This window comes from Pipra filicauda, unplaced genomic scaffold (assembly GCF_003945595.2).
Source record: "Pipra filicauda isolate LSUMZ 115617 unplaced genomic scaffold, ASM394559v2 scaffold133_size2016399_pilon, whole genome shotgun sequence".
Lineage (NCBI taxonomy): Eukaryota > Metazoa > Chordata > Aves > Passeriformes > Pipridae > Pipra > Pipra filicauda.
Window position 1 is genome coordinate 1,688,846 of NW_024103807.1, and position 25,363 is coordinate 1,714,208.

Here is a 25,363-nt window from a genome sequence, read left to right on the forward strand (position 1 = left end):
ATTTATGTAAAACAAGAGTAGTTCTTAAATTGAGTTAAATGTGGTGAAATGCTGATGGTTAAGAAAGGTTTAGGCAACAGCACTATCCAGGGCTCTTTTTCCAGTGTGTAGCCTACTAATGACTTCCTTCTTCCACACGGTGCCACACTAAGATTAATTTTATGCTGCAGGGGAAGTCCCCCAGTTTAATAATCAACTCTTCTGCCTCTGATCAGGTGCTGCAAGTTGACTGTGAAGCTAAGTGGTGATCCATGCAGGGAAAAGTGAGGACACTTGGCGTCTTGCTGTCCCTGTGGCAGTATCGTCACTGCTCTGTGGGAGGATTTGGATTTGGTCCCTAAGCGTTTCAGGACCTTGCTTTGTGGATGGGGTTGCTACTGGGCATCCCCAAGAATCTCACAGGAAAGGCAGCTCAATGAATGGCAGCAATTGAACTTGGGTCTTCTGTCCCCACCAGGGCCGGGAAATCCCTGGGAGCTGGGAATGCCGAGAGGCTGCCCTGATGGGGCATGGATGCTTCCTCAGCATGCGGTGCTGAGCTTTTGGGGCTGCTGAGCTGTCCTGAGAAATGCTTTAAGCTCACTGAGTCATAGGAGTCAATGCCTGCTGTTACCATAGAAATCAGATCAGCTGCCGGGGTGGGGAGTCCTTGTCCCTTGGCTCCACTGCTGCATGGTTCCAGCATGAGCTCACAGTGCAAGGGAACCTGATTTCTTGCTCCTTGTCCCATGGAGATCAGAGAAGGTCAGGCAGCTCTTGCAGCCCTCACTACAGGGCAGGGAATAATTTTGCTTGGGTCTTTGCACTTGCTACAGTGGTCAGGCCCTGTGTGTCTGATGTGGTGTCTTGGTGATCCGCAGCCAATATATGTCACACTCTTTCATAATTTGGGAAACATTGCATTTGATTAGCAATAGCTCCCAGCCCTTTGGAGCCCCAAAGAGGTGAAAACTGGTTGCAAACGGATGAGTAGCAGATAGGGGAGGACAGCAAGTAATAAGCTTGGAGTGATCCAGAGGGAAATGGCAAACACTGAACATCCAATTTCCTGTGCTCACAGAACGCATCCCCAAGCTTGGTCACAAGTATAGACCTGAGCATGGATGTGATACACTTTCAAGTGCTCAGTGTCTCACAGGTTTTGGCATTTGTGCTCACATCTGGGTAACTGTTGCATTGTTTTCTTTGGATAAAGAGACACATTCAAGCTCTAGGAATGGAGGATGCAAAACATCATTGCCCCCTCTCAGTTCTGCTAAAGAAAATAGCTTTACTCTGAATATACTTTTCACACAAAGGCATTGTGCCTCCTCAGATCATTTTTTAACCCTTTGGTCGCCTTGTAATGCAAAATAAGCCTGTCTGTGAAACAGTGTTACAGAGACTCTTGCAGGTGTGAGATGTCATTTGGTTTTTCTACAATTCCTCTTGGCTTGGTGCCTGTTGACCACTGAATTACTGTCCATGAGCAATCCAGATCTTCATAAGTGTCCTTTCCAATGTTTCCTTACTTCCAGGATACTGACTTCAGAGGATAACAGCTGTTTCCCCAGGGTTGTCCCTAAGAATTGCAGGTGGTGCTGTATGCTGTACTAGTTCAGTTCCGGCTTTGACGCATCTTCTGCGCCAGGTGAGAGTGAGAAATATTTGCAAACAGCAAATGCACTGAGCTTTCTGTTTCTTGGACCCTCTTAATTCTTTGGTCTCCTCAGTATTATGGCATGCTTTGTGAAAAATACTCATTCTGGCAATATGGCTTTAAATGAAAGAGATGATTCCTTGCTGCTTGCTATCATGCTATCAAGGATTTACTGGGTGATGCTGAAAGGAGATGAGGGTTGTGTGTGTATTGTTCTTCATGTCTTACTAACTCAGCCTATGAAATCCTGTTTTAAGAAGCTGTTCACTTCTGTCTTCAGATCCCAGCACACAGAAGCACCCACTTCAGTGTTGTTGAGAGCTCTGTCTCTCCCTTATGGGTAGAAGGAGGGGGAGTGATTCCTGGGAAAGCTTCCAGCACTGGGCCAACTGTGGAAACAGCTGGGCTTTGTGCCAGCCCTTCGGAGGGAGGGGGAGCTCAGAGCTGGTACAGTGAGTGTGTCAGGCAGGGGCTGGTGTAGCCTGTCGCCTTCCTCAGCGTCTTGGTGCTGCTTCTGTTACAGGAGAGAAACTACTCTTTACAGGGCTGTGGTCAAGCGGAGACTCCCTAGAGGGTTGGTACAGCTTCTGATGGCCTTTTGATAGCAATTGTCGTGAAAGAATCTGACAGATGTCAGTGCTTCTGGCTTGGAGGAGGAGGAGGAGTTCCTGGATGTAAAGATAAGGAAGTATTTGGGGAAAATCAGTGAGAAGAGGAAGAGCCTCTGTAGGGAGGTAAATTTGTGATCTCTGGCTCTCACCTAACAATCTTTGCAGTCCTTGTTCTAGGCGCTGCAAAATAAACTGTGGTATTTGGGGACCATGGCTACAGACCCACTCTCGGAGCTTCAGGATGACCTGAACTTGGATGATACCAACCAGTCCCTCAACCAGCTCAAACTGGCCTCCATAGATTATAAGAACTGGCCAGCAGATGAAGCCCCTGCTTTTCCCAAATCAGGTAAGTATCCTGTTTGTTTGGGATCTGGGTTTCGGCCAAAAAGCAATTATTTGTCCTGCAGCATTGTGGTCATATCTACATATACAGAGAGCCCCAGCTCCATTTAAAAGCTTTATAGACACATTAAACTTGCACCACACCCAAGTGAATCAGCCTTGGTACTGAACAGCACTGAAAAGTGCAGAGCCAGCTGATGTAAATATACTCTTCTCATTTCTGTGCCTGACTACATTTTGGTGCTGACAGTACAAATGAGCTGTAAATCCTTGAGTGTCCTCTGTTACGATGTCTTGCAGGATAGTTTGGCCTTCCAGACTGGAAGGGTCTCGAACTTCCATGTAGGAGATGGGGCTGGAGATCTAAGTTGTTGCTCTGAAATCCTGTGCTATGAACTGCTGCCCAAAGACATCAGGGAAATTAGCTCAAGGGCATACAGGATGGCCATCCACTGAGGGACTGTGTTATGATCCTTCTTCTCTAAAAAGCTGTGATGGTGTCCTTACTGTCCTTGGGTTTTGTCTTTGTGAACATTTGTGACATATCTGAACAGTCGTTTGAGAGAGTGTGAGGGATACATATGGACCTCATAGAACTGACAGGACTCTTCTGAAGTCATTGCTGCTCCTGTCCCCTCAGAATTTCAAAAGTGGGTTTTCAAGATGTACAGGTGCATACGTCAGTCCCTCCCGTGCTTAACTGCCATTTTTTCTCATACCTTTTATCCCTTTTGTACCCCTCACCAAGGTGCTCCAGATCCTTCTTCTAATTGCTTGTTCCTTGTATTTTGTGCAGAGGACTCCAAAGGCTCCCCTGAGCCCGTCACTCACCTGCAATGGGATGATCCCTACTATGATATTGCCAGGCACCACATTGTGGAAGTAGCAGGTAGGGGTCTTTCTGTTTTCTCCTTTAGATGTCTTTGCAGCTAGGCTGAGGGAGGACCTTTCTAATGGGCTCTCTGGGTATCTGATGTTTGCCTGGCCCACGTGGCAATGAAGGTGGCACTGTAAAGGGAAGGAGCGCCAAACTTCTTGAATGTTTGTGATATTTGTAGTTTTCTTTGACCTCATTTAAACTTGCATTCCTTTTTGGCTTTTGCTGTCTTGATTATATTATTAGCGGGAGTCAGTTTCTTTTGCTGAATTGTTTTAGATGTGGCCCTTGACTATATCCTGAGCACGAATGTGGTTTTTGCATGATAGTGCCACAGAAATTACCTAGTTAAGCAATACAGCTGTGAGATCCTCAACTGACTGAGTAATCCACAGTAGGTGGCAACTCTTACATCTGAACAGTCAGAGCTTGCCATCCTGTCCAGAAACAGCACGTACAGAAATCTGAAATAGGGGGAATAGGCCCTTGTTTCACTGCAACGAAAGACCTGATCATTCAGGGTCACAAGCGTTTGGATTTTCTCTGTTGTTTCTTGTCCATATTATTCTATTTATGCTAACCCCTGGTGATTTACTGCTGGGACCTCCATAAGAAAGAGTTTTGGAGTATTTGTTAGGTTGCTGTGGTAAGCCTGAGAGAAAGGTAAGCCCAGTTTATCTTGTGTTCCTTGTTAAAAAACAGACCACCTTTTCAACTTATTGTGACTTGATTCATACTTTCTCCGTGATTATCTATAGCCACCTCCTACCTCTCCCACTGCCACCTCCTACCCTTCCTATTGGCATTTCTCTGTACCTCAGTCCCTGCCCCACATAGGAGTTTGCAGTGAAGCAGAGGCACAAGCTGGAGTCCTCCTGATTCAGGGTTGTTCTGCAGCAGGTTTGACCACAAAGGGAAGAGTCTCAGGCACTTTGGTAAGAGAGTTGTCCTGACATTGTTCTTTTCTGGGCAGTTTTCTAGAATGAATTTTCTTTCTCATAATCTCTCATGTTTCATCTTTTGTGGAACAAAATTTTAATGGCAAACTCTAAATATTGTTGTCTTTTGTCTCCTGCTAAGGTTGATAGGCCAGATGTTTAACATTTGGGCCATTATGTCTTAGATTTGCCACAAGTACTTTCATCTGCGAATGTGCTACTAACCTACTTTTTCATGGGGCTGGAGTTTCAGGACTGGGATCTGCAGTCTGATCTTTATAGGGCTCTGCACCCTGGTGTCCCTGCTGCTGAAACTGGGAAAATGGTGGAACCCACCATTTCAGTGATAGAGTACTTGGAATGCCAATGGCAGAGGTAACTGGTGTTTCAGGACTCTGGGAATGACTGAGTTGAATGATACTGATGTTTGCTTCAGACAAAATGCTTAGCAGAGAATTTAGATCAGAGACATTGATAAGACTGGAATGTCAGCCCAAGCCAAGGATATGCTTTGTGTGCTGCCTCCTGACATAAGCCCCACTCTTTCTGTGGGATTTCTGTTCCAAGGTAAGATGATTTTTTTTTTCAGAAGCTCTCTGAATGGAGAGTGGAAGTGTGTCTGAGTGGCTGTTGGAAAGTAGCCATTTGACACCGTCTAGGATAGGAAATGAAGAATTATCTAGCTTCCTGAAAAGATTTCTGGGTGGTATGGTGGCTGACTGGGAGCTGCGCCTGCATTCTGAAAGGGATCTCTTCCCTGTCATGGTTTAAATTTGTATTTCTAGTGAGGTCTCTGTCCCAGTGTCTCTGCATAGTGCAGAAGCAGCTCTGACAAGCTTTGGTTCTTGGCAGTTGCTGGCCAGTTTTCACCAGTAGCTGATGGATCTGAAAGCATGTGATGGTCCCACACACTGAGTGCAGAGTGATTCCTTTCTTGGCGTTGGGAGAGCAAGGAGCACAGCTCCAGAAGGGAGGATTTGCTGTCACATAGTTTTGAGACTTGATGGTCTTTCATCTCCTGGAAGAAGGATTTATGAAGTTGATCAAAGGGCCAGAGTTGTAATCTGGGCTCTAGGGTGGAGCTGCTCAGTTTTTTTGGTCAATAATTAATAATTTTAACTGCTAAGAGAATCAGACAGGGTAGTTTTCTCTGGGCTGTTGTTGGAGGTAAACAGTCTGGGAAAATCTGGAAAAATCCTATTAGAAAGAGCCTGGAGAATAAAAATCTCTTTGGATGATTAATATGAAGCTGTTTGGATCTGGCTCTGCTGAGAAGTTGTGGTGCTCAGCCCCTTTAGGTACAATGAACACTGGCCATGCTGAGCCTGAAACAAAATAGCTCCATCCTGATTCTTTTGTAAATATTACCAAATGGCAGCAAATCAAGGGGAATTTTATCCATTCTACTGATTTATTAGCTTTCTGTCCCATGTCCTTCCCTGTTCTGCACTTCAGAGCAGAAAACATATGGCTAACTCTGTTCCTGCCTGCCCTGAAATATATTCTGGGATGATGATGCTATTTTGAGACAAAAGCAAAAGGCTGGTTCCCATCCTCGGGCTGAATTCCGTGATCCCGGGGTTATGCTGTGTGGTCAGAAAAGTAATTGTTTCTTGTGGGATGGGTGCATGGTGTTAATAACTTACTGAAAATGTAGTTTTAGTGACAAAAAGTTAGCACACTCATTTTCTAGCTGACCTTAATTTCTGATTCAGTTCAAGGCAGGCTGGATTTGAATATCCTTTAGGCTCTCTGACCTAAAGAGGGGAAAGAGTGCAGAAAAACATTTTGCAGAATATGTTGGGAAATAAGTTTTTGGTTTTGTTTTTCACTTAAAAATAGCGCAGCAGTTTCATGGAGACTCTCCTTTGTGTACTATGTCCCTATCTCTTCTGGGGACTGGGATCTTGCTGGAGGAGGCTGTCCATGGGGAAAGAGCAGGCATGTTGTTGCTGTCCTGTGCAGTGGTGTGTTACAGGAAGATGACAGCAAAAGGCATCCAGGCCACAGTTGAGGGAGTTCTCAGAACGGGAGTATTGTTGGGAATCAGAATATTTTAGTTTTAGGAAACCTTTTGCTTCTGGGATTCAATGCTTTTCCAAAGGAAAAAGGTGGTGCTCTGCTGATCCTTTCAGACCTGCCTTAAGGTGTGTGTTTCAGGAGTGTTTTACGCAGGCTCTGGAGGGGGTCTCTGTGTGGTTTTGCTCTTCCTAACTCTGAGTGCCTCTTTTTGTGAGCATTGCAGCAGTGAAATTCATCTTTATACATGGCTGGAACAGAGGAGGTTTGATTTCACTGCACGAATCACTTCTGAAAAGTGTGATTTTTTTCCTTGCTCACATCACAGCATTTGGAGGAAACACAAGCTGTATGGGAAGAGCAGGGCTCATAACAGCTCTGGCAATGTATTCCTTCCTCATTCTGCTGCCCAGTCTGAAATACTAGTCTCTTCTTTGTGGTCAATATACAAAGTTATGGCTATGAGGTTCATCAGCATTCCCACTTTACACAATAACTGGCTTGCTTTCTTTTGGGATAAGTAAACTGGGGCTTAACATGTGAATGGCATATGAATTTCTCACTGCCGTGGGAGGCTGCAAGTTGGTGTATCAGTGTTCAGGAAAGAGGCCTTCACTGTTTACTCCAGCTGTGTAAGTAATCCCTGCCCAGTGATTTCAAAGCTTTGCTGAAGCTCAGAGCATATTTCTGCTATGTTTTGTGGGAAGTCTGGTGCGTCACACCATTAATTGTCAGTCTGCAGGGCTGCCCTCGCAGGTAAGGTGTGCTGCTAGTGTGTGTAAGGCCTGTGATTGAAGTGGGAAAACAAGATGGAGAGCTAGGAGTGTACCTTCTTGCATGTTACTAGATTGAAACTGCAATTTCAGCAGTGAATATATTTTTCAATGGTGAATCCGGTACCAAACCTACCCAAAAAAACCATTTTGGCTGGCTGTTGGCTGCAGGTACCAAAGCTGTAACTAGTGCTGATGATTTGCTGTTGGTGATTGACATGGGGAGGTAAAATCAATCTTGGAGCAACAGTAGCTGTTGTTTCTCTAGGTAGGCAAAGGTAGAAGTGGCAGACAGAACTTGTATTGAAGGTGTGTTGCAATGTGTCTTTGGTGGCTAATGGACTCAGCAAAGGCCCAGTAGTAAAGGATAACAAGGGTCCTTTTCCCTTCCAGTACGGTACATGATTATTGGCTCCATTAATACAGGCTGCCTGCATTTCTGCTGCTTTTGGATGTAGTTTCTGGCTTTGACCTTTTGTTTGGTTGGTTGGTTTAAGAATATTTGTATGATACAAAATTATGAGTTCCCTCTGTAGAATTGAGCCCATCCAAAGCAAGTCCAGCTTGTGTACCACATTTTAATGTACAAGATCAAGGGAAGGGAGAGTATCTAAGGAATTTTAAGTTTCTAAGGGAGACTGAGGGAATGGAGAATTTCTTCCTAGAGCCCTGCTCTGATCAGGCTCTTGTCTTGATAGGCCCATGTGAGTCAGTTGAGTATATAGCTGTGAGAGATGGAAAGGGGCTGGGTGTGACAATAAATGCCTTTGTAGACTTCTCCCTGCCCAGAGAAACCTTTTATTCCCTTGTTTTTTTCTAACTGGCTGTTTATTTTTTTATTCAGAATCTACTAAACTTTTTTTTTTTTTTTTAAAGCTGTGGGTGTGTTAAGATATAAATTGTCCCATCTTCAGGTTATTAGTGAAATTTAGCTTCTTGCAAAACAGTCTGTGGGATGTGGTATTCATATGGTATGATGCTGTTCTCTGTACTCTTCTGAAGTTGTTCAGAGGACTTGACATTCAGAATTAATTGCAATTAACCCTTTTAAAAGTGGCAGTAGAGCAGTTGCCATTTTGGTGGCAGGGGAAGTGTAACAGTAAGGGCCAGAAATTTGACTGTGATTGTAAGAAGAATTAGGTGCAAATTCAAGAAAGAGATTTGGGAATCAGGGATTGCTGTTATTGCCTCTAACTGTTAGATTAGGTTGCTTTGGAGAGGAGCACTGGGGAAAGATGAAATGGAAGGAGGTTGTCTGCTGCAAGACAGCAGGTAAATGCATGCCAGTGGCAATCTGGCTAGACTCTGAGACTTTACACTCAAGATTACTTTCTGGGAAAGGGTGCGAAGCTTGGCTTGCTGTAACTTTTTTTCTGTTCCTCCAGACCAGGGTGCACTTGATGGGGCCCAACCAGGTAGGTAGATTTTTTGTGGCATTAACATTTGGTTCTGTAGATCATGGTATTCCTTTAGCATGACCATGGCCTGTAGCTGGACTGTCTCAGGGGAGCCCAAACTTTGCTCAGCCTTAGGCTGCACTGGCAACTTCTCAGGAGTCCAAAGGCTGCACAAAATTGTCATCTGAGGGCTGCACCTCTGCCTCGGGCACAGCAGAATCATCTGAGCCAAATTTGGCGTGTGTGCTTTTACTTTGGGCACTTTGGGGCTCATGGGTCTTAGTGTAAATCCTGTTCCTCTCCTGTCGTGGTGGTGGCCTGCTTGGACCAGTTCAGTTTGAACTCCAGTTTACCTTGTTATCATGTGTGCTTTGGAAGTTCATAGGATTGCTTCCTATTCCTTCACATGATGCACTGCTGCACTCATGTGCTAAGCAGCTGGCACTTAAACTGGATTCTCCATCTGAAAGCAACTGTTATCTATTTCTTCTCCATTTGGCTGCAGAGATGTTGTGTTTTGGTAATTTGTTCACCCGAAGCTGTGCTAGGCTGCCCTGTGCTTGCTGAGCATTTGTTAATACTCTCCGGACTTCAGTCCTAAGCCTTAAGAATTTGGCTGCCAGTGCTTTCATGCTTCTCAATGTAGATAAACCTCCTTTTGGTGTGAAATTCTTTCTGCTAAGACCTTCACACAGTCCATGGAAATGCTGATTCTCACTTCCTCATTATGTGGACTCTTCTCCCACATTTTCTATGTTCTCAAACATCCTCCCATTTTGCATTCTTTAGTTTGACCCTCTAATATACTTTTTTGTCAGTTAAAGCTATATTCACTTGGTAAGGCTTTCTGATTCTGGCTGTGAATTTGGATATTGGGACTATCTAGGTGGAAGATGTCATGTATTAAAATAATTCTACTTTGAGCTCCTTACCTTCTTTTCCTGCAGGGCTAAATGCACTCTGGAATTCAATAGGCAACTAAAATCTACTATACTTAAACATTTCCCAGCTGTGCCATAAGCTTGACAGGAACCTGAAATTACATTAGATACATTTTTTTACTGACAGTGGCTCTGATAAACATCCTAAGCTTTGTGAAACTTGTGTAGCGAAGTCCCAGTATTCTGTAGTGATGCCCTCTCCTTGACCCTGAACTCTGTTAACTTTGCTGTTTTACCAGTAACACAAGCTTTTGGTGGCAAGTTTTATCCATCTGCATCCTCTCAGCATCAAAGTACCAGGCTATTTGAATCTTTCATCGAGGTGGGCACTCAACTGAGGTTACCTGATGAAGGTTGGAGTGAGCAGGATCTCTGCACAGCAGTCAAGCTGCCTGCAGTCATGGCATAAAGGCTAACGGATATATTTCAGGATATATAACAGATATATTTCTATTTACCTAGAAATACATAAGAGGATTGCAAGCCAGGAATGTATTTTCCTCATTTGCTGTGCAGATTCATTTAGTAGAGTCCTGTCTCAGGACAGTACGGCTATCTTTATTTGAATTTCTGCTGTGACAGGTTTTATTGCTGCGGGTGTCAACATAAAACAGTAGCCTCAGTATTTAAACTTTGGCCCTTTTAGGAGTTTGGCCCTGCACTGATGGCTTGGAAACACAGCAATGATTTTCCTTGCCCCTTGTCTCAGAAGTGCCCTGGAAACGCTGCTCTTTGGGCAAGAGGAAAACTGATTTGGGGCCTTCAAAACACTATAACAATGTTCAGGAGAATTAGCATGTCCGTCAGTGCTACAAGTTAACATCTTTTTAGATGAGCAGCTGTCTTGTCTGGAGAGAGGCTTTTTATATTGGCTACTGTCTTGCTCTTTGTTGTTAAAAGAAAAATAATCTGCATTGCACCCTACAGAAAGGTAGTTTAATTCCAGCGTGGATTGAAAATATTGCAAAGTTGGGGCGCTCTGTGAATACTAATGGTATATAGTTGCTTCTTTGTTGTTTTATTGTTAACTATTAAGCATTCCTCATCTGGGAGAGATAGGAGCCTGAGAAGCTGAGTGATTACTTCATGGTCTGTAGTTGTGTTTAATGGAAACTCGAGCTATTTGCAATTGCAAACAAGGGGTGAAAACCTAGATACCTAAGATTAATATTGCAAACAGGAAAGAAATAGTACAAGGGATGGAGCATCTGGGAAAGATCAAACCTGATAAGAATCTGTTCTGTAGGAGGCAGAGAGGCCACCTGCAGGCAGTTTCCTTCAACAGCCAAGAATGCATGGAATGGGCTTTAGGTTCTTGTTTGTAAACTGGAACAACTGATTGTTCAGCTTTGATGCTGAATTTTGAATTTTGTCATGTCTGGAAGAACCAGACTGGTCAGATATATGTCAAGTGAAAACAAGATTGGCAGTTGGTTGTTTTGAAAGTTTCTCTGTTGACAGGCTGAGCTCAGTGTGATGAAACTGGAGCAAAACCCAGAACTTGGTAGTGGGCATGCTGGTTCCTTTGTAGGTCTCATGCATAAATTCATTCTGATTTGGAAGGCAAAACAGGCCACTCCTTTTTCAGTCATCCAGGGGACTATAGATTATCTTTTGATGTACTCAATCCTGGAAATTGTCCAGGGGAAACATGCCATCTCCCCTTTGGCAGAATCATGGATTGTCTGTTTATTCTTTACCAGCAATCTCAGACCTTTTCACCAAGGCTATATAAGGAACAAAATTCTTGACTTTGCGTAGGCCCTGCCATAAGCTTTTATGCAATTCCGGAGAAAGTTGTTTAAGCTACGTGGTTCCTGACTTGTGACTTGTCAGGTCTGGAAATCAGTGCCCAGGAGCCTGAGATGAGTGTGTGGCCACACACAACGTGGCATGAACATGGTGCTGTACTGAATGCTACAAAGGCCTGCCTTGATAAAGCTTGCAGTCTGCTTCTGGCCCTCAGACCATCCACTCTGGCTTGAAATGCAGCCTCTCAATTAACTGAAGATAGCACCTGTTCTGAATTTAGCATAGAGCTGTGTTCTGTAAAGATCTTTTGTCTTTCTGACCATTCTCTTTCATCACTATAAAACTCAACAGATTCTCAAATGCTACTGTCTTCTTGGTGCTCTGTGCAGGCAGAGCACCCTTTGTCCTCCAGACAGAGACATACGAGTTGCTCAAGACCAATGGGAAGAGTCACAATGTGCTGTATTCCTTGCCCAGGACTTTGTATCCTGCACTTAGTTTTATAGACAGCTTAAGTACATTAGACCCGGCCCTAAAGCTCATAGCAACCTACCAAGAAACTCTGGGCTAGGCAGAGAGTGGGCTACCATGGGATATGCAATGTGATGTTGGTCTTGTGGCCTGGCTGTGACTGTATCTGGTTGTTCCAGATGAGCCTTGCATCACTCTCTCCTAGTCCTGCATTCTGGGTCATTCGTCCTCCCTAATTGCCCCTTATCTCCGCATGTGTATGTCAATGTGATGGCCTATGCCACCCTTTTCCTGGTCTGTACCTAGTGCTGCCTCAGTGTTCTTAGCTTTTGTAGAATTTCTGGCTTGTGTGCATCAGTAAATTCTGTCTCTTGTGTTGTCTGGTGAATGACTTGAATATGGGACTTGTGAGGAGAAAATAAAAGTGAACAAGTAACAAGAGAATCTGTTCTTCTGGCCAAGATGGGGGTAAAAGAGGGTTAGCGGCATCTTAATGTCATGGCTGGTATGTGTGAGTTCTCTGGCTGCAATTTGCAGCACCAAGTGCTCACCTGTTACTAACAGGCAGTGTTCCCAGAAATAAGGTTTGCTGTTCCGAGATCTCAGTTGCTCAATGGCAAGTGTAGCCAAGCAGTAGTTGAGGGCCAGAGCCTATGCAAAGGTAAGAAAATGGCTGCATGCTCTGAATGTTGTAAATGCACATGGGGAAAAGGATTTATTTTGAGAGGAATGATGTATTGAAGGTCTGGCCTGCATAAATATCGATCTTTGCTGCTTTTCTGTGCTGTGGTCTGTATGAGATAGTTGTGCCATAGGGGAGGAAGGAGTGTGTTGTTGAGTATAACCTCAATAGCCTCTTACACTGTTCCACTCTCTTTCTGTTTGACAAGAGAACACAGCTTTCAGAGCAGGGTGAGTAGCTAAAAAGATGGGATGACTTTAGTCTTTAACCCTTCACTCTAAAGGAACCGGTTCATCTCCACTGCTGCTAAAAAGCAAGTCATCATTATAGAAATGGATTGGGTGTTGTGTCTGGGAGAGAATCAGACTTTCCCTCAAACTCTGTATGTTCTTACTTATCTAAATTTCTACTTCCCCGAGCATGTTTGCTAAGCTTGGCCATGCGCATCTGCTTGGGTTTTGTTCATGGGACCGAGATCTCTGCTGTCAGAAGTCCACTGATGTTTAAGACTTGCTTTGGGGAGAACTTAGCTTGTTGTCTGAAGCCTCAAGCGGTGGCTGGGAGTGTCCTCCCTGAGATGAGAGTGCTTAATTTGGCTCCAGTGTAATGGGGGCTGTTTTCTGCTTGTCTTTTACAAAGAATGCTTTGTTGTGCCGCACTTTGCAGCTCCTTCTGGCTCAGGCTGGGAAAATATCTCTGTGGATGGAAAAATCTAGGAAGCAATGAAGAGTTTACTTTACAATCCCCTTGGAGAATTCAGCAGCCCTATTTGGTCCATCTGTAGAAGAGGCTTATGATGATGCTTGTTCCTCATCTCTAGGATGTGACTGGGACTGCTCTTTCTCTAGGAATTTCTTGGTTTCCAGAGTATGAAATGGCTTGTATTTTGCGTGCAGGACTAAGCTTCAGGTGAAGCAAGAAACAGATGCACCAGACTCTAAGCAGTTAATCTGGGACTATGTGCAGGATGGAAGGAGTGGTTATTGTGCCTGTGAGGGGCAGTTTTCCCTGTGCCTCCCTGGATATATGCATCAGGAACAGTGCCCAGGGATAGTTTTGCAGGTTTAATGCTCTGAGCACTCTGCTTTGTACTTGCCTCCATCTCTATGTGCCCCGAGGCATCCTGGTTTCCAGTGTTTTTCTCCTTTCAGGGCTGGAGCAGGGATTCTGTTCTCCATTCTCACTGTTGACTTGCCTGGCCCTTGGTGTTCTGGTTTCTGCTTCCATACTAGTCCCATGTAACCGCTGAAAATCAGGTTTAGCTTTGCTGGCAGCTGTAGCAAACCAGCCTTCTGCCTTGTTATGGTGGTTTCTCATTCTTTCTTTACCCCTTGCTGCCAAGACCACAATGCAGTCCTTAAACTCTGTGTAATCTCTGGCATTTCATCTGCAGGTGATGACAAATATGGAAGAAAAGTAGTTTTGTTCAGTGCCTGCCGGATGCCCCCAAGTCATCAGCTAGATCACGTGAAACTGCTGGGGTGAGTAGTGTCTTAGTAGGCTGCTGTTAACTTCTTAAACCTGACCTAATTCTTAGGTGCTGGATTCTTGGGGCCAGCTCTATCAGCAGTAGCTTCTTTAGCTGGATATGTCCTCCCATGTGCTTACCTCCATTGCTGGGGATGCAATGAGTCCCAAAGGAAAAACCTTTCTGTAGCAGAGCACAAAGTGAGTTCAGCATTTGTCTCTTCTCAGGTACCTGAAATTCACACTGGACCAGTATGTGGAGAGTGATTACACACTGGTGTACCTGCACCATGGCCTGACCAGTGAGAACAAGCCATCCCTGAGCTGGCTGCGGGATGCCTACAGGGAATTTGATCGCAAGTAAGGCTGCAGCAAGCAAGGATATAACGTGCTGTTCTGTAGCCTAACATAGATGATCTCCCCTAGGCTCCCTGTGTAGCTTGGTGGTCACAATTTACTATCACTTAATCCCCTGCTTATAGAGGTGGATTGTTGTTCAATGCAGGCTGAATCATGGGATAAAAAGCTCCTTCTGTAGTTACATCCTTTAGGCCAACAGGCAAGCAGCAAAACCAGGACCTGGTGCAAGTGCGTCAGCTCCACAGTGTAATTGTTGCTTCCTGGTGAGGCTGCTCATGCTTTTTGGTGAATCTTGGAATACAGCAGAGCATGCCCTTAGGCTGCTGAGTGGCCTGACACAGCTACAAAGCATGGGAGAGCAGAGGCCATGGGTGCTGGGGAGCGGTGAGGCTCAATGCAAAAGGAACGGAGCAGCCAGGGTGCCTTAATCTTGTGGAAAGGTTGGTTCCTCTGCTTAAAGTGCAGCTCATCGTTACTGGACTTCTCTTGGCAGGTACAAGAAGAACATCAAAGCCTTGTATATTGTGCATCCAACCATGTTCATCAAGACCCTGCTGATTCTCTTTAAGCCTCTGATCAGGTAGGAAGCACTATAGGAGGCTCACCCATATCCTCGCTCTATGGGGGAACAGTGGAGCATTCTCTGTTGGGCACAAGATGAGCCCAGGCTGCCAAGCGTACCCTGGAGTCTCTCACCTTATGCTATCTCCTCCTGTTTCTGAGGTCAGAAATATTCAGACACCAGAAGTACCACTTCAGGAACCTCTACAGAGTTTGCAGCTCTGTGCTGCTCCTTTTCTATCCAGCCAAGTAGAAGTGCTGCTAGTAATGGAAAAGGAAGTGAGAACATCAGTCCAAGTTACATTTAATTCATTATGTTGCTGACTTTGTAACTCTGTAAAATAATTGACACCAAAACTTTCTCAAGGCTACTCTTCTGGAAGAAGAAATCCAGAGTTTTAAGAAGTCTGCTACTGCTAGGGCCTCTAATGTGACTTGGAAAGTCTTAGTATTTCCTGGTAAAATAGGTGGAGTTGGAGAGCTGTGTGGGTGATATCTCTGCTGCTTGGCCATATGTGCCCCTTTGCCCCATTGATGTCCCTTGCAGACCCCTGCTCTCCTTTCCTGTAAGAAATCAGTTCTGTTACTGGATTTCCTGATTCCTCACATACCTACCTTTCTCTTGTTTTTCAGCTTTAAATTTGGACGAAAGATTTTTTATGTGAATTACCTTAGTGAGCTGGAGGAGTATGTGAAGCTGGAACAGTTGGGAATCCCAAGCCAAGTTCTGAAGTGAGAATACTGCCTGTCTCCCACTTGCTTTGGGCTCTGTGAGAGGGAACTTTTCTGGAGGAGTGGCAAGAGGAGGAAGAGATTGTTCCACTCAGGCAGTGATTTTGGAGGGAGTGATGACAAATGGCTTTGAAGACTGTTGTTTCTCTCCATACTCCTTCCTGTGTGTCCTTGGCTCCAGTGCCCAGTTCTGTCTTTGGGTTAAAAATCCTCCTCCAGTGGAGCACCAATCCTGCCTCTCCCACTCACCCCTTGGGGACTTTCTGCAAGATGCTGACTTTAACACTGACCTGGAGCTCATGGTGTGCATCTGCTGTGTCTGGACACCTGCTTAGCTCACTCTGCAGAGTTCAGCTTGTCTTTGGGGCTTCCCAAAGTTGCCATAATCTCAGTCCTACCAGATTGATTCCCTGTCCCATACACACATTCACATTCGTCTCATCACATCCAGTGCTATCCTGGCTTCCTGCCCACGCTGTCATCCTCAGCTCCTCCAACTCTTGATTTAGGATAGCTACTCCTTTCTCCCTGCTTTTTTTTCTGGCAACCAGATGTTTGTTCTTATGCTCCAGAGGTGCCTGTCCTGTTTTTGCATAGGTAGAATCAACCATACTAGGCTGGAGCATTTACCAGTGGGTGTGCAGTACTGGGTTCATGCACTTTCTGGGAGCTGGAGTGGCTTTTTACTAGTCTGTGTTTTGCTACAGATATGATGAATACCTGAGATCCCTGCAGAAACCTTTACAAGTGCCCCAGAAGCCAACACCCCCACGCCCACCGCTGCCAAACCAGCAGTTTGGAGTCTCGCTCCAGCAGTGAGTATCTGTGGACTGTGTTGCTTTTGCCCTGCCTTGCTTGATGAGAGGTCACTGTATTTATAACAGAACAGCAACAAAAATGGCTGTGAAATTTTTTGCAGTTCAGACTTCCTACAAAACTTTAATCATTTTCCTGAGGAACTCCATGCTCATGTCCAGATCCTGACTGACTCAGTTCAATTCCACTCGCTTGATCCTCAGGTTAGATTGTTTCTGCAGCTAAGGGTCACTAAGGGAAGAGCAAAATAAGGGCCATGGGGACAGCTTTATGGCACTAGAAACTTCCTTTTAAGCATAGCAAGTCTGTAGGAGGCTGATGGAGGTGTGTTTAGGACTGTGCTGTTTTGATTGAGCAGTACTGCAGATCTGTTTCTTAATTTTTTTCCATATCTATTTTAAAAGCACTTCTATTCACCCTTGTACTGAATCCCACTCCCAATTCCTGCACGGTGACACAGGCAAACACAGACACTGGCAAGGGCTAGTGATACTGAGTAAGTGTTGAAGGTATTTTTAACTTTGAGTGTGATTTTGCCTCCCCGAGGAATGAGGAAGAGCCAGTACTGTGTAGCCAGACAGAACCTCCAAGGCAATCTGGGAACACATTCCCCAGCTTCAATACATTTCCAAATGGTGTTTCCCATGGTGCTGTGTGCCTGAGCTTGTTAGTAGCCTCAGAAGGGGGAACAGCTCCATGCTATTGAGTGGCCTGGACAATCGAATGTAAGGGTGGCAGTGAACACCTTGGCATCACTAGGTTTTCCCTGACAGCCATCATGTTGGTAAATCTCCTGTCACAGGAGTAGGGTGGCTAAAGTTATTTCTCTCATGTCACCTGCTTTCTGCCCTTGCTCCTATGGGGAAAGAAAAAAGAAGCTTAACCCTTTTTGCCTGATTCATAACTAGCAGCCTTACCTTCTGGGAAACCCTTTGCCCTGGCACCTAGAGGCTATAATTTTTACAGGAGATAGAAAAATGTTCCTGTGGTCTAGTAATGAGCTCATACTTCCTCCATTGAATGATGTAGCATGATGGGTGAAGAGGATAGAAGGCTGAATAATGGCTGAACCAAGGACTGGGATAGCAAGATCCTATGTGGTACAGCTTGTGTGGGCAACTTCAAGACTTGGGGGCTGCATGCAGGGTGCGGAGGACCAGTCATATGTAACCTTTTGTCTCTTGCCACAGTCTCAGGGAGAAGAGCCCTGATCAGTCTCCTGTTCCTCTGGTGGTCAGAGACACTATTGCTCATTTGCAGGAGCATGGTAAGTGTTTGGGGAAAGCTGCAGCCCCTCTGAGTTCCATGTCAGTGACCTCTCCTCCACCCAAGCTCCCATCAAGAATGTGGTAGGATAAAGAAGAACAGCAGTCTAGAATAAAGTGTAAAGCCTGAACTAGGTGAGTTAGCCTTCAAGAGAGATTGTGCAGGGCTTAGGAGAGACCTCTTTCTTCCAGGAGTTCATACTCCCACTTGTATAAGAGTAGCAAAATGCTCCTTGTATCCTCTGTCTGGTAGTGGAAGCAGAAAGAATTGCCGTACTCTAAGAAACGGACATGTTGACATCTGCCTGAATACCCCATAGCATGGATTTATAATTGTTAAGGCCAGCATTTTTGAGACTTTCACATGGCTGATCTTTCTCACTTCACAGCTCTTGCTACAGAGGGAATTTTCCGGAGATCAGCAAATACACAGGTTGTCAAGGAGGTCCAGCAAAAATACAACATGGGTAAGTGTCCAAACACATCAGAGCCCCTCTCATTCCCTAACTACTACTGTCCAGCTGGAACTGTGTTGGAACTAGTCCATCATGGATCCACTTCTTCTCTGATAGGTCTGTAGGCGAGGCCTCATCTCAGGGTATGACCTGAGTTGCAAGGGAGAAGCATCTGATACTTCTGCTGTGTGGAAAGCATATTCTTTCCCACTCATGTTCCCTTACTGTCCTTTTTTTATTCCTGAAAGTTTCCCTGTTTCTTGGGGTGGCTATACCATCCTAGTAGTCTGGTTATACTGGAGGGACTGAAGATGACCAGGAAGAAATTTGGTCATGTTTCATTTGATGGCTTCTAAAGATGTAGTGCTGGATTCAGCATTGCCTTGCATATGACTTTGGGATACATTTTTCCACTCTGCTAGAAGACACAGTACTTTGGTTTTTTCTGTTCTTTAAAATACTCCTTCCCTAGTTCTGGAGTCTGACCAGCATGTCCCATCATTTGATGGAAGTCGTGCTTTTTCCATTGGGCACTGAGTCTCTGCTCTACTGTCTCAGGTGTGCCTGTAGATTTCCAGCAGTATGAAGATGTCCATCTCCCCGCTGTGATTCTCAAGACTTTCTTGAGGGAGCTACCTGAGCCCCTTCTCACTTTTGGCCTCTACAGCCATGTTGTCAGCTTCCAGAGTGAGTTGTAACAAGTGTGCTATTCCCTGAATGTTGTGCTGGCTAAGGGCAAAGATATCTTCGGGGGGGCATGCTTGGGATACCCCGTGATTGCAAACAGGGCTTTTATAAGGATAAGTACTGAGGATTCCTCATGGACCTGCTTGTCCTGTCTCTCTTGATTTTTAGGTGTGGAGGAGGTGAATCGTGTGGATGTTGTTCGCAGAACACTCCAGACTTTGCCAGAAGAAAACTACCAAGTGCTCCGTTTACTGATAGCCTTCCTGGTGCAGGTGAGCTATTCCAAAAGTGAGCAGTTACGTACTAGTTCAGTTGCCAGTGCATTGCATCAGCTTTTTGACAGCCTGCTCTCTCTTTTCCTCTGAGAGGAAAAGCTAGGGAATTGCCTTTCTTTACCTTACATTCTTCTTATACAAAGATCAAGAATGATCATGATGAACTAGCCTAAGCACTTGCTTCTCATGACGCTGAGAGGTGCAGGCAGGCCTTAAGCCTAAGAGGTGCAGTGTGGTCTGTACCAGGGAGGCTGAAAGCTCCCCAGGGTGGAGGAACTGCAAAATACCTGAGTAAAAAAGGGGTCTCAGATCTGCCTTACAGAACTTTCTGCTGCCAAGGAAGGCACCGCAAGGCTATTCTAGCAAGAGGGAAGATCATGATCTCGACTTGCAGAGATATTGGCTGACAGTGCTCTTGGTCCTGTTGTTATAATATGGCCTGGTCAGCTTTTCTCCTCTCATTTGCCCTGGGAGTCTGTCAGCTCTGGCTTTGGAGAGAGTAGAGGGCAGCTGCTGGGCTGTTCTGTAGGATTCACAATGGTCTCTTTCCTTCTCACATAGGTCTCTGCTCACAGTGACAGAAACAAGATGACAAATGCCAACCTGGCAGTTGTGTTTGGCCCAAATCTGCTGTGGGCCAAAGATGTAGCCATCACTCTAAAAGCCATCAACCCCATCAATACCTTTACCAAATTCCTGCTGGACCACCAGAAGGAGCTGTTTGAGGATGCAGAGGCCTGAATCCAGGCCAGCCCACACCAGCACACTGTGCCCACCTTCCCCCTTCTTTATCTTGGAGCTGCGACCAAGCTGTCTCCAGTACAAAGGGACCATTGATTCTCTGGGTGATGAGCAGAGTGAGGGCTGTGGAGATGGTGGTGAAAGTGTGCAAGTAAGTGTGCAGGAGACCTACAGCTCCGATGAGCAGGGGAGCTGGTCTCCCAGCTGCTGAGTGTGGAGTCGTAACCCACCTGTGCAGCTCCTCCAGGGCTCATCACCAGTCTGCTGCCCTATCAGATGACCTGCCTTCCTTTCTTCCTTCCCCTACATGCAGTTTTTCTGCCCTCCTGGTCCCTTCCTCAGCAAAGGTCTTTTTTGTTTAAGCTCCCCATAGCCCCAGCTCACCTCCCCTGCCTCAGCTGGGCTGCCTGGGCTAGGGCAGGCTTGCTGGGTTTTGTGACAGAGACATTCTTACTGCGAGTGCCATTTCTCAGCACTAAATGTGCATCCTTGCCTTTCACCAGAGGCACCTAAAGCAGGGAAGGGAGCCAGCAGTCCTTGTGCTTCAGGTAGCAGCATGTCCTGCACTTGCAAACACCACTCTGTACCCCCAGGTTTTGGCAGGCAAGTGAAGAACAGGTTCACAGCAATGGGCTTTATTACCTGTCAGACTCCAAAACAATGAAGGTGAATTTAGCCCAAAGCCCAACCTCTCTGGAGTCACCCGCTCCAGATACTATTCAGTGTTTGCTGGTGTAGTGGATAATATGCCTCCCATAGCTACCCAGCTCAGGCATGTTTGTCGTTCCAGCAGCAATTCCGGCCTGGCTGTGTGGAGGTGCTGGCTAGGGCCCTTTGACAGCTGGTGAGTCTGCATGGCAGGGAGCAAGTGCCCTGGTGGCCTGTCCCAGCAGCAGCACAAGGCCTCTTCTCCCTCTGGCTTGTGTATCTGTGCTGACTGGTATGGACCACCTTGAGATGTATTTTTGAGCAGAACTTTCCCCAGCACAATGTAACAGAGAGCATGGCCTTGAGGGAAGGTCTGGGGACTGGGGCCAACCTTTACCCTGGAGTGCACCAGGCCTGGATTACAAACTTCTGCCCAGGTGCTGAGCACTCACGTGCCAAAGCTGTGAGGGAACAGCTATTCCATGCCAAGGGCCTTTGCCCTGTCTCCTCAGTTCATACTTTCCTTCCTACCATAAAAGCCTGGTCAGATGCATCCTGTATGCCCTTGGCACAGCTGGAGAGATCGGGTAGCCCACAAGGCAGGCTCAGAGTGGAGTGGTCCTGGCACCATCCCAGAGCAGCTGCAATACTGTTATGGCATCGCTGTTGGTTTTGGGTTGCAGCATTGCTGTTATCTGAGCTAAAAGAGATCCCTCTCCTTAGCCTGGGTCTCTCAGGGAGGGAGCTTCTAGCCTTACTTCACTGGTGTGATGTATCTTTATATCTTGTGCCCTGCATGCCTGGGCCAGCCCTCCCTGCTGCATCTGGCCTCAGGGACAAATCTTTTGGACCAAGCAGAACTGGTTTTTAAAAAGCTACTGGATGCTAAATAGAATTTGCTATTTCATAATATTTTAGCCTGCTTATAAATACTGACCAAAGGTTGGTGCCCCTGTTGTAATCAAAATAAGTGACATCTGTCACAGGAATTAAGAAGATTGCTCTTTTTGCTAAGCTCTGGAATGGGAATGGGTGCAAACATAGGCAGCTCTGCAAGGCAGCACAGGTCCAGCCAGCTGTCTTGGAGGAGGCACACCAACATGTGGGTGGGAACAGCGAGGAAGAAACTGAGCATTACTAAGACTAGAGCAAGAGATGTTCTAGGATAGGACTGGATCTGATCTATTATAGATACTGGGAGATTTTGCCCTAAGGATGCTACAAGGGACTTCCAAGTCTCTCTTCCAAGAGTAGGAGCCTTCCTTGTTTGGCCAGGATATGAATTGTTTCATCCTGAACAATTCACAGCAGTAACCAAATAAATGTTTTGGAGGTAGAGATAATCTGCTCCTAATCCACCTGTGGTCTCTCCTAACAGTAAATTAGCACAGCTGACGTGTTGTGGAGGAGTAATCTCTTGAGGGAGACAGTGTGGAAAGAGGTGTACTTGCCCCAGTGTTTAAGGGGCAAGGCTGCAGAGGCTGAGGGAGCCCAGTTCAGCCCCTCTTTCCCTGCAGGCACCCTGCTCTGTGTAGGCTTTGGTATGAGGAGAGGGAGATTTGGTGCTCTGACTGTATCGGCAGCTGATGCTGGCCTCACCTCCATCTCCCTATGGGAAAGGCAAACCCAACTAACTTCCCCTGCAACAAACAAGCCCAAGCTCAGCAACTTGGAATCAAAGTGCCTGTGTGCTGGGGCATAAGGCCTTGGCCCTATGCGCTCCCTGGGGAAGGTGGCACGTTCCAGCCCTGCAGAGTAGCAAGGACTGTTCCCTGCCTAGTAGCTAGGGGAGCAGTCCTGGAGTAGCTCCTGCCCAGAGGGAGAGCAGGGATTGCTGCTAGTGTCTGAGTTCTGGCTGGAGTTTGGTGGTTTATTTTGGGGGTTTTTTTGGATTTTTTTTTTTAGTGAATTCTTGAAATAACATTTCCTTTTTTAGCAAAACAGAGACTGGTGTATCCCCTGCAGGCAGGGATAAAAGCCTGCTCCAGTTCAGTGCCTGGTGGGAGCAGATTTGGAGAGTGTTCAGGAACAGCTACTGCTCATGGTGGGAAAGTGCTTGCAAATCCTGGAAGGGACACAGTGTAAATATCCCCTTTCCTCTGCTGCTCCTTGTGCTGGAGTTGCTGAGGGCTCTGGAGCAGGCACAGTAACCAGAGTTGCTTTTGCTTCTGCAATCTGTTCTCCTGAATGCCTTGTATTGAAATATCCCTCCTGTGACTTGAGCAAGGAACTGGCCTGGGCCTGCCTACAGCCTTTGCTGGGTGGGTGGTCACCAGAGCCTGCACCTGCCAAGGCCAGGGGCTTAAATTCCCTCCCCACCTGGTCAGCTTCCTCACACAGGCAGGGTGCTGGCTGGGCTGGGGTTCTCTGCCTTGTATAGGTGGGAGGCAGTATCTGATTAGGTGCTGGTCTGTGTTGGTTTTCTCCTTGCTGTAAGCTGCCCTAGGGTCTCTTCCCTGGCTCTTTCAGGTTAGCTATTAGCCATTTCTCCCTGTGGGGATATTTGTTCTGCATCAGCCTTCTGCTTTTAGCAACTAGAACATTCCCCTTTGCTAAGCCTCCTGCTGTCTTAATGGCCTTTGATCACTCCTTGGCCCAAGCTATGTATTGGCACCAGAGCTTTTTGGTGGTGCAGGGGGTTGGGGGCCATCTGGATGCCTTGTGGCAATGTTTGCTAACTCGAGGGAGAGCTGAGGGCCAGTTTGGTCCCAGTTTCCTCTATGCACAGGGGCTCCTGTGTGAAATTTTTGGCTTTGCTTTTGTTGCTGATGTTCCCTGCCTTCTTTTTTGTTAATGTTCGTCAGGTGCAGGCCTGGGGTTTTCACAGTTCAGACTGTTTATATTCTGCTAATCTGCACCAATCTTATATTTCACAGTTTGCACTTTTTGTATTTCAATAAAAATTAAAATGTAATCCCAGATCCAGGTGTGTCTGTCAAGTGGCAGCAGCTGTGGCACATCTACAAGAAACAGAAGTAAGGCTGGCTATGCTGCCAGCCACAACCATGCTGATAGGGAGGAAAGAGAGTATGAAATGCCTGCTATGTGAGTAACTCTGGGAAGAAATACTAGTTTGCAGGAGCCTCAGGCTGGAAACAGAGTTCAAACAAAATGAATTATTTTAAAGTTGACTCTTTCCTGAACAGGGCTGCGCTTCCATGTTACCGTCTCCCTGTCATGATGAACAATCTGCCTAGGATTGCCCTTTCCGAGAGGCAGACCCAGCAGTTGCACAGGTTGTGGTATCACCAGGTGCCAAGTGGGAGCCACCTGCAGGCTTTCCAGTTAGGATTAGCTGGCTAAGTTTATCCTGTGGCCAGGTAATATGTGCAGCACAGGTCTGCACCTTCTCATCTCAGTATACGTGGATTACTAACTCCTCAATGTACAACAGTCTGGTTAGGACCACTGCACTCCACCCCTTGATCACATACAGTTAACTATCTTTTCCTAGACTCTCTTAATTTGCTGGTAAATTTACATCAGTAAGCCTTTTTGTTAGAAGCCAAGAATTAGGACTAGAATAGAGAGTGCTGAAGCTAAAAGCATCAGCATCAGGCAGTAGAGCCTGAGCGCTGGCTACTGGCCTTGTCAGGATGATGTGTTAATGCTGATGTCAACCCTTACATTTCTAAAAATGTGCTGCTTTTCAGCTTTTATTGTTGATAAACCATTCAATTAAGGGCTTCCCTGTGTTGCCATTTCTCGTTCTGCATGTTGACATTGGCCCCTGTAAATGGGGCTGCGGGGGTTAATATGCTGACTACACAGTGAGATCACAAACCTCCTGAGTGCAGCAGTTGGTCCAGTTTCTGGGCTTGGTCACGGTGACCTGCCTGTCACTGTGCTGCAGCAACATCTGCTCTGGCCTCAGAGGAGCTGCAGAGCAGGTGCATCTGTCCCTGACAGGGATCTGACATTGGCAGGACCTATGCTAAGTGCAGTCACATGGGCAGTACTGAACGCAGTGTAAACACCACTGCAACTGGACATGTTTTCATGAGTAGCTGCCCTGTGGCCTTATGGATATTATTCTGAGAACATTTTTCTTTTTATAATAGCATACAATAGGCTCATAAGGGGAGGGCATTTAATTGTTCCTGACTTTGGTGATTAATCCTACTTCTGTGGCTGTTTGCTTTTTCACATATTTGCTGATGGTTTTTCCAGTCCCTTGTCTTATTGGTGATGTGGTGAAAAGGATAGATACTGAAGGCCCTGTAGTAAAAGTCAGATCCCAGAAGGTGGTTTCTGTGAGTTTGCCAGCAGTTTATCTCCCCTCACTCTACAGTGTCTTTTGTAAGTGCATGAAATGACATTCATAAAAACACACAGATATATAAGCATGTACTGTAGACTGATCGGTAAGGTTGTAGTGGGATACTCCAGTTTACTGCGTTATCTCCTGAAGATGCAAGAAAAGATTGCTTTTAATAGTTACCCTTGTACCCCAAGCTGGAATATTTCCTGTCATAGAAGCTTCCAATATACACAGTCTTTTTTTTTTCCATTCCTGCCATTTTATCCACTTTGTCTTTTTTATAATAACCAGACACCCTTTACACTGCAGCTTAAATCAGCAGTTGTTATATTTACACATTTTTACCATCTTGTCTTTCCTTTAAAGGAAAGGCATTGGCACCTTACATGGCATCATGTGTTATATAGTGTTAACTTTAGGCAATACTGGAATACGGCTGTTAAGTATGGTTATTCTTTCCACATCTTATTAGTCTAACTCTCCTATCAGCTCAAAACATTCCCACTCTTTAAGCATGTAGTAGCAACAAAGTACAATTCAAATTCTGCTGATGGGGTTTTCTTTCCCCCTTTTCCCACCCCTTTCCTTCAGGGACAAGTTAATATTTCAGTGGGAGTGGGACATCTAGATAATTCGGTTTCCTAATTCAC

The 25,363-nt window shown here is 45.8% G+C and overlaps 2 protein-coding genes across 4 annotated transcripts in view; both read left to right on the forward strand.

Moving 5' to 3' along the window:
- The window catches only part of CKAP5 (cytoskeleton associated protein 5), a 76,052-nt gene extending 74,442 nt beyond the window's left edge, over positions 1-1,610 (forward strand). Inside the window, exon 44 of the mRNA XM_039378296.1 lies at positions 1,518-1,610. Within this exon, the coding sequence (XP_039234230.1) occupies positions 1,518-1,525 (8 nt within the window). The 3' untranslated portion in view covers positions 1,526-1,610. The remainder of the gene's footprint in view (positions 1-1,517) is intronic.
- Positions 1,541-23,371, forward strand: ARHGAP1 (Rho GTPase activating protein 1). Of its 3 annotated transcripts, none has more exons than XM_027719553.2 (14): positions 1,541-1,630; positions 2,416-2,599; positions 3,392-3,484; positions 8,588-8,617; positions 13,839-13,926; positions 14,141-14,272; positions 14,766-14,852; positions 15,467-15,565; positions 16,273-16,380; positions 17,572-17,648; positions 18,036-18,113; positions 18,660-18,788; positions 18,957-19,060; positions 19,625-23,371. In XM_027719553.2, exons 2-14 carry the CDS (start codon positions 2,461-2,463, stop codon positions 19,802-19,804), a joined length of 1,344 nt encoding a protein of 447 aa, XP_027575354.1. In that variant the 5' UTR covers positions 1,541-1,630; positions 2,416-2,460; the 3' UTR covers positions 19,805-23,371. The 3 variants fall into 3 exon arrangements, with proteins under 3 accessions (XP_027575354.1, XP_027575357.1, XP_027575355.1); XM_027719554.2 differs by having other exon boundaries at positions 1,542-1,630; positions 2,428-2,599; XM_027719556.2 differs by lacking the exon at positions 8,588-8,617.
- Positions 23,372-25,363: the final 1,992 nt, after the last annotated feature.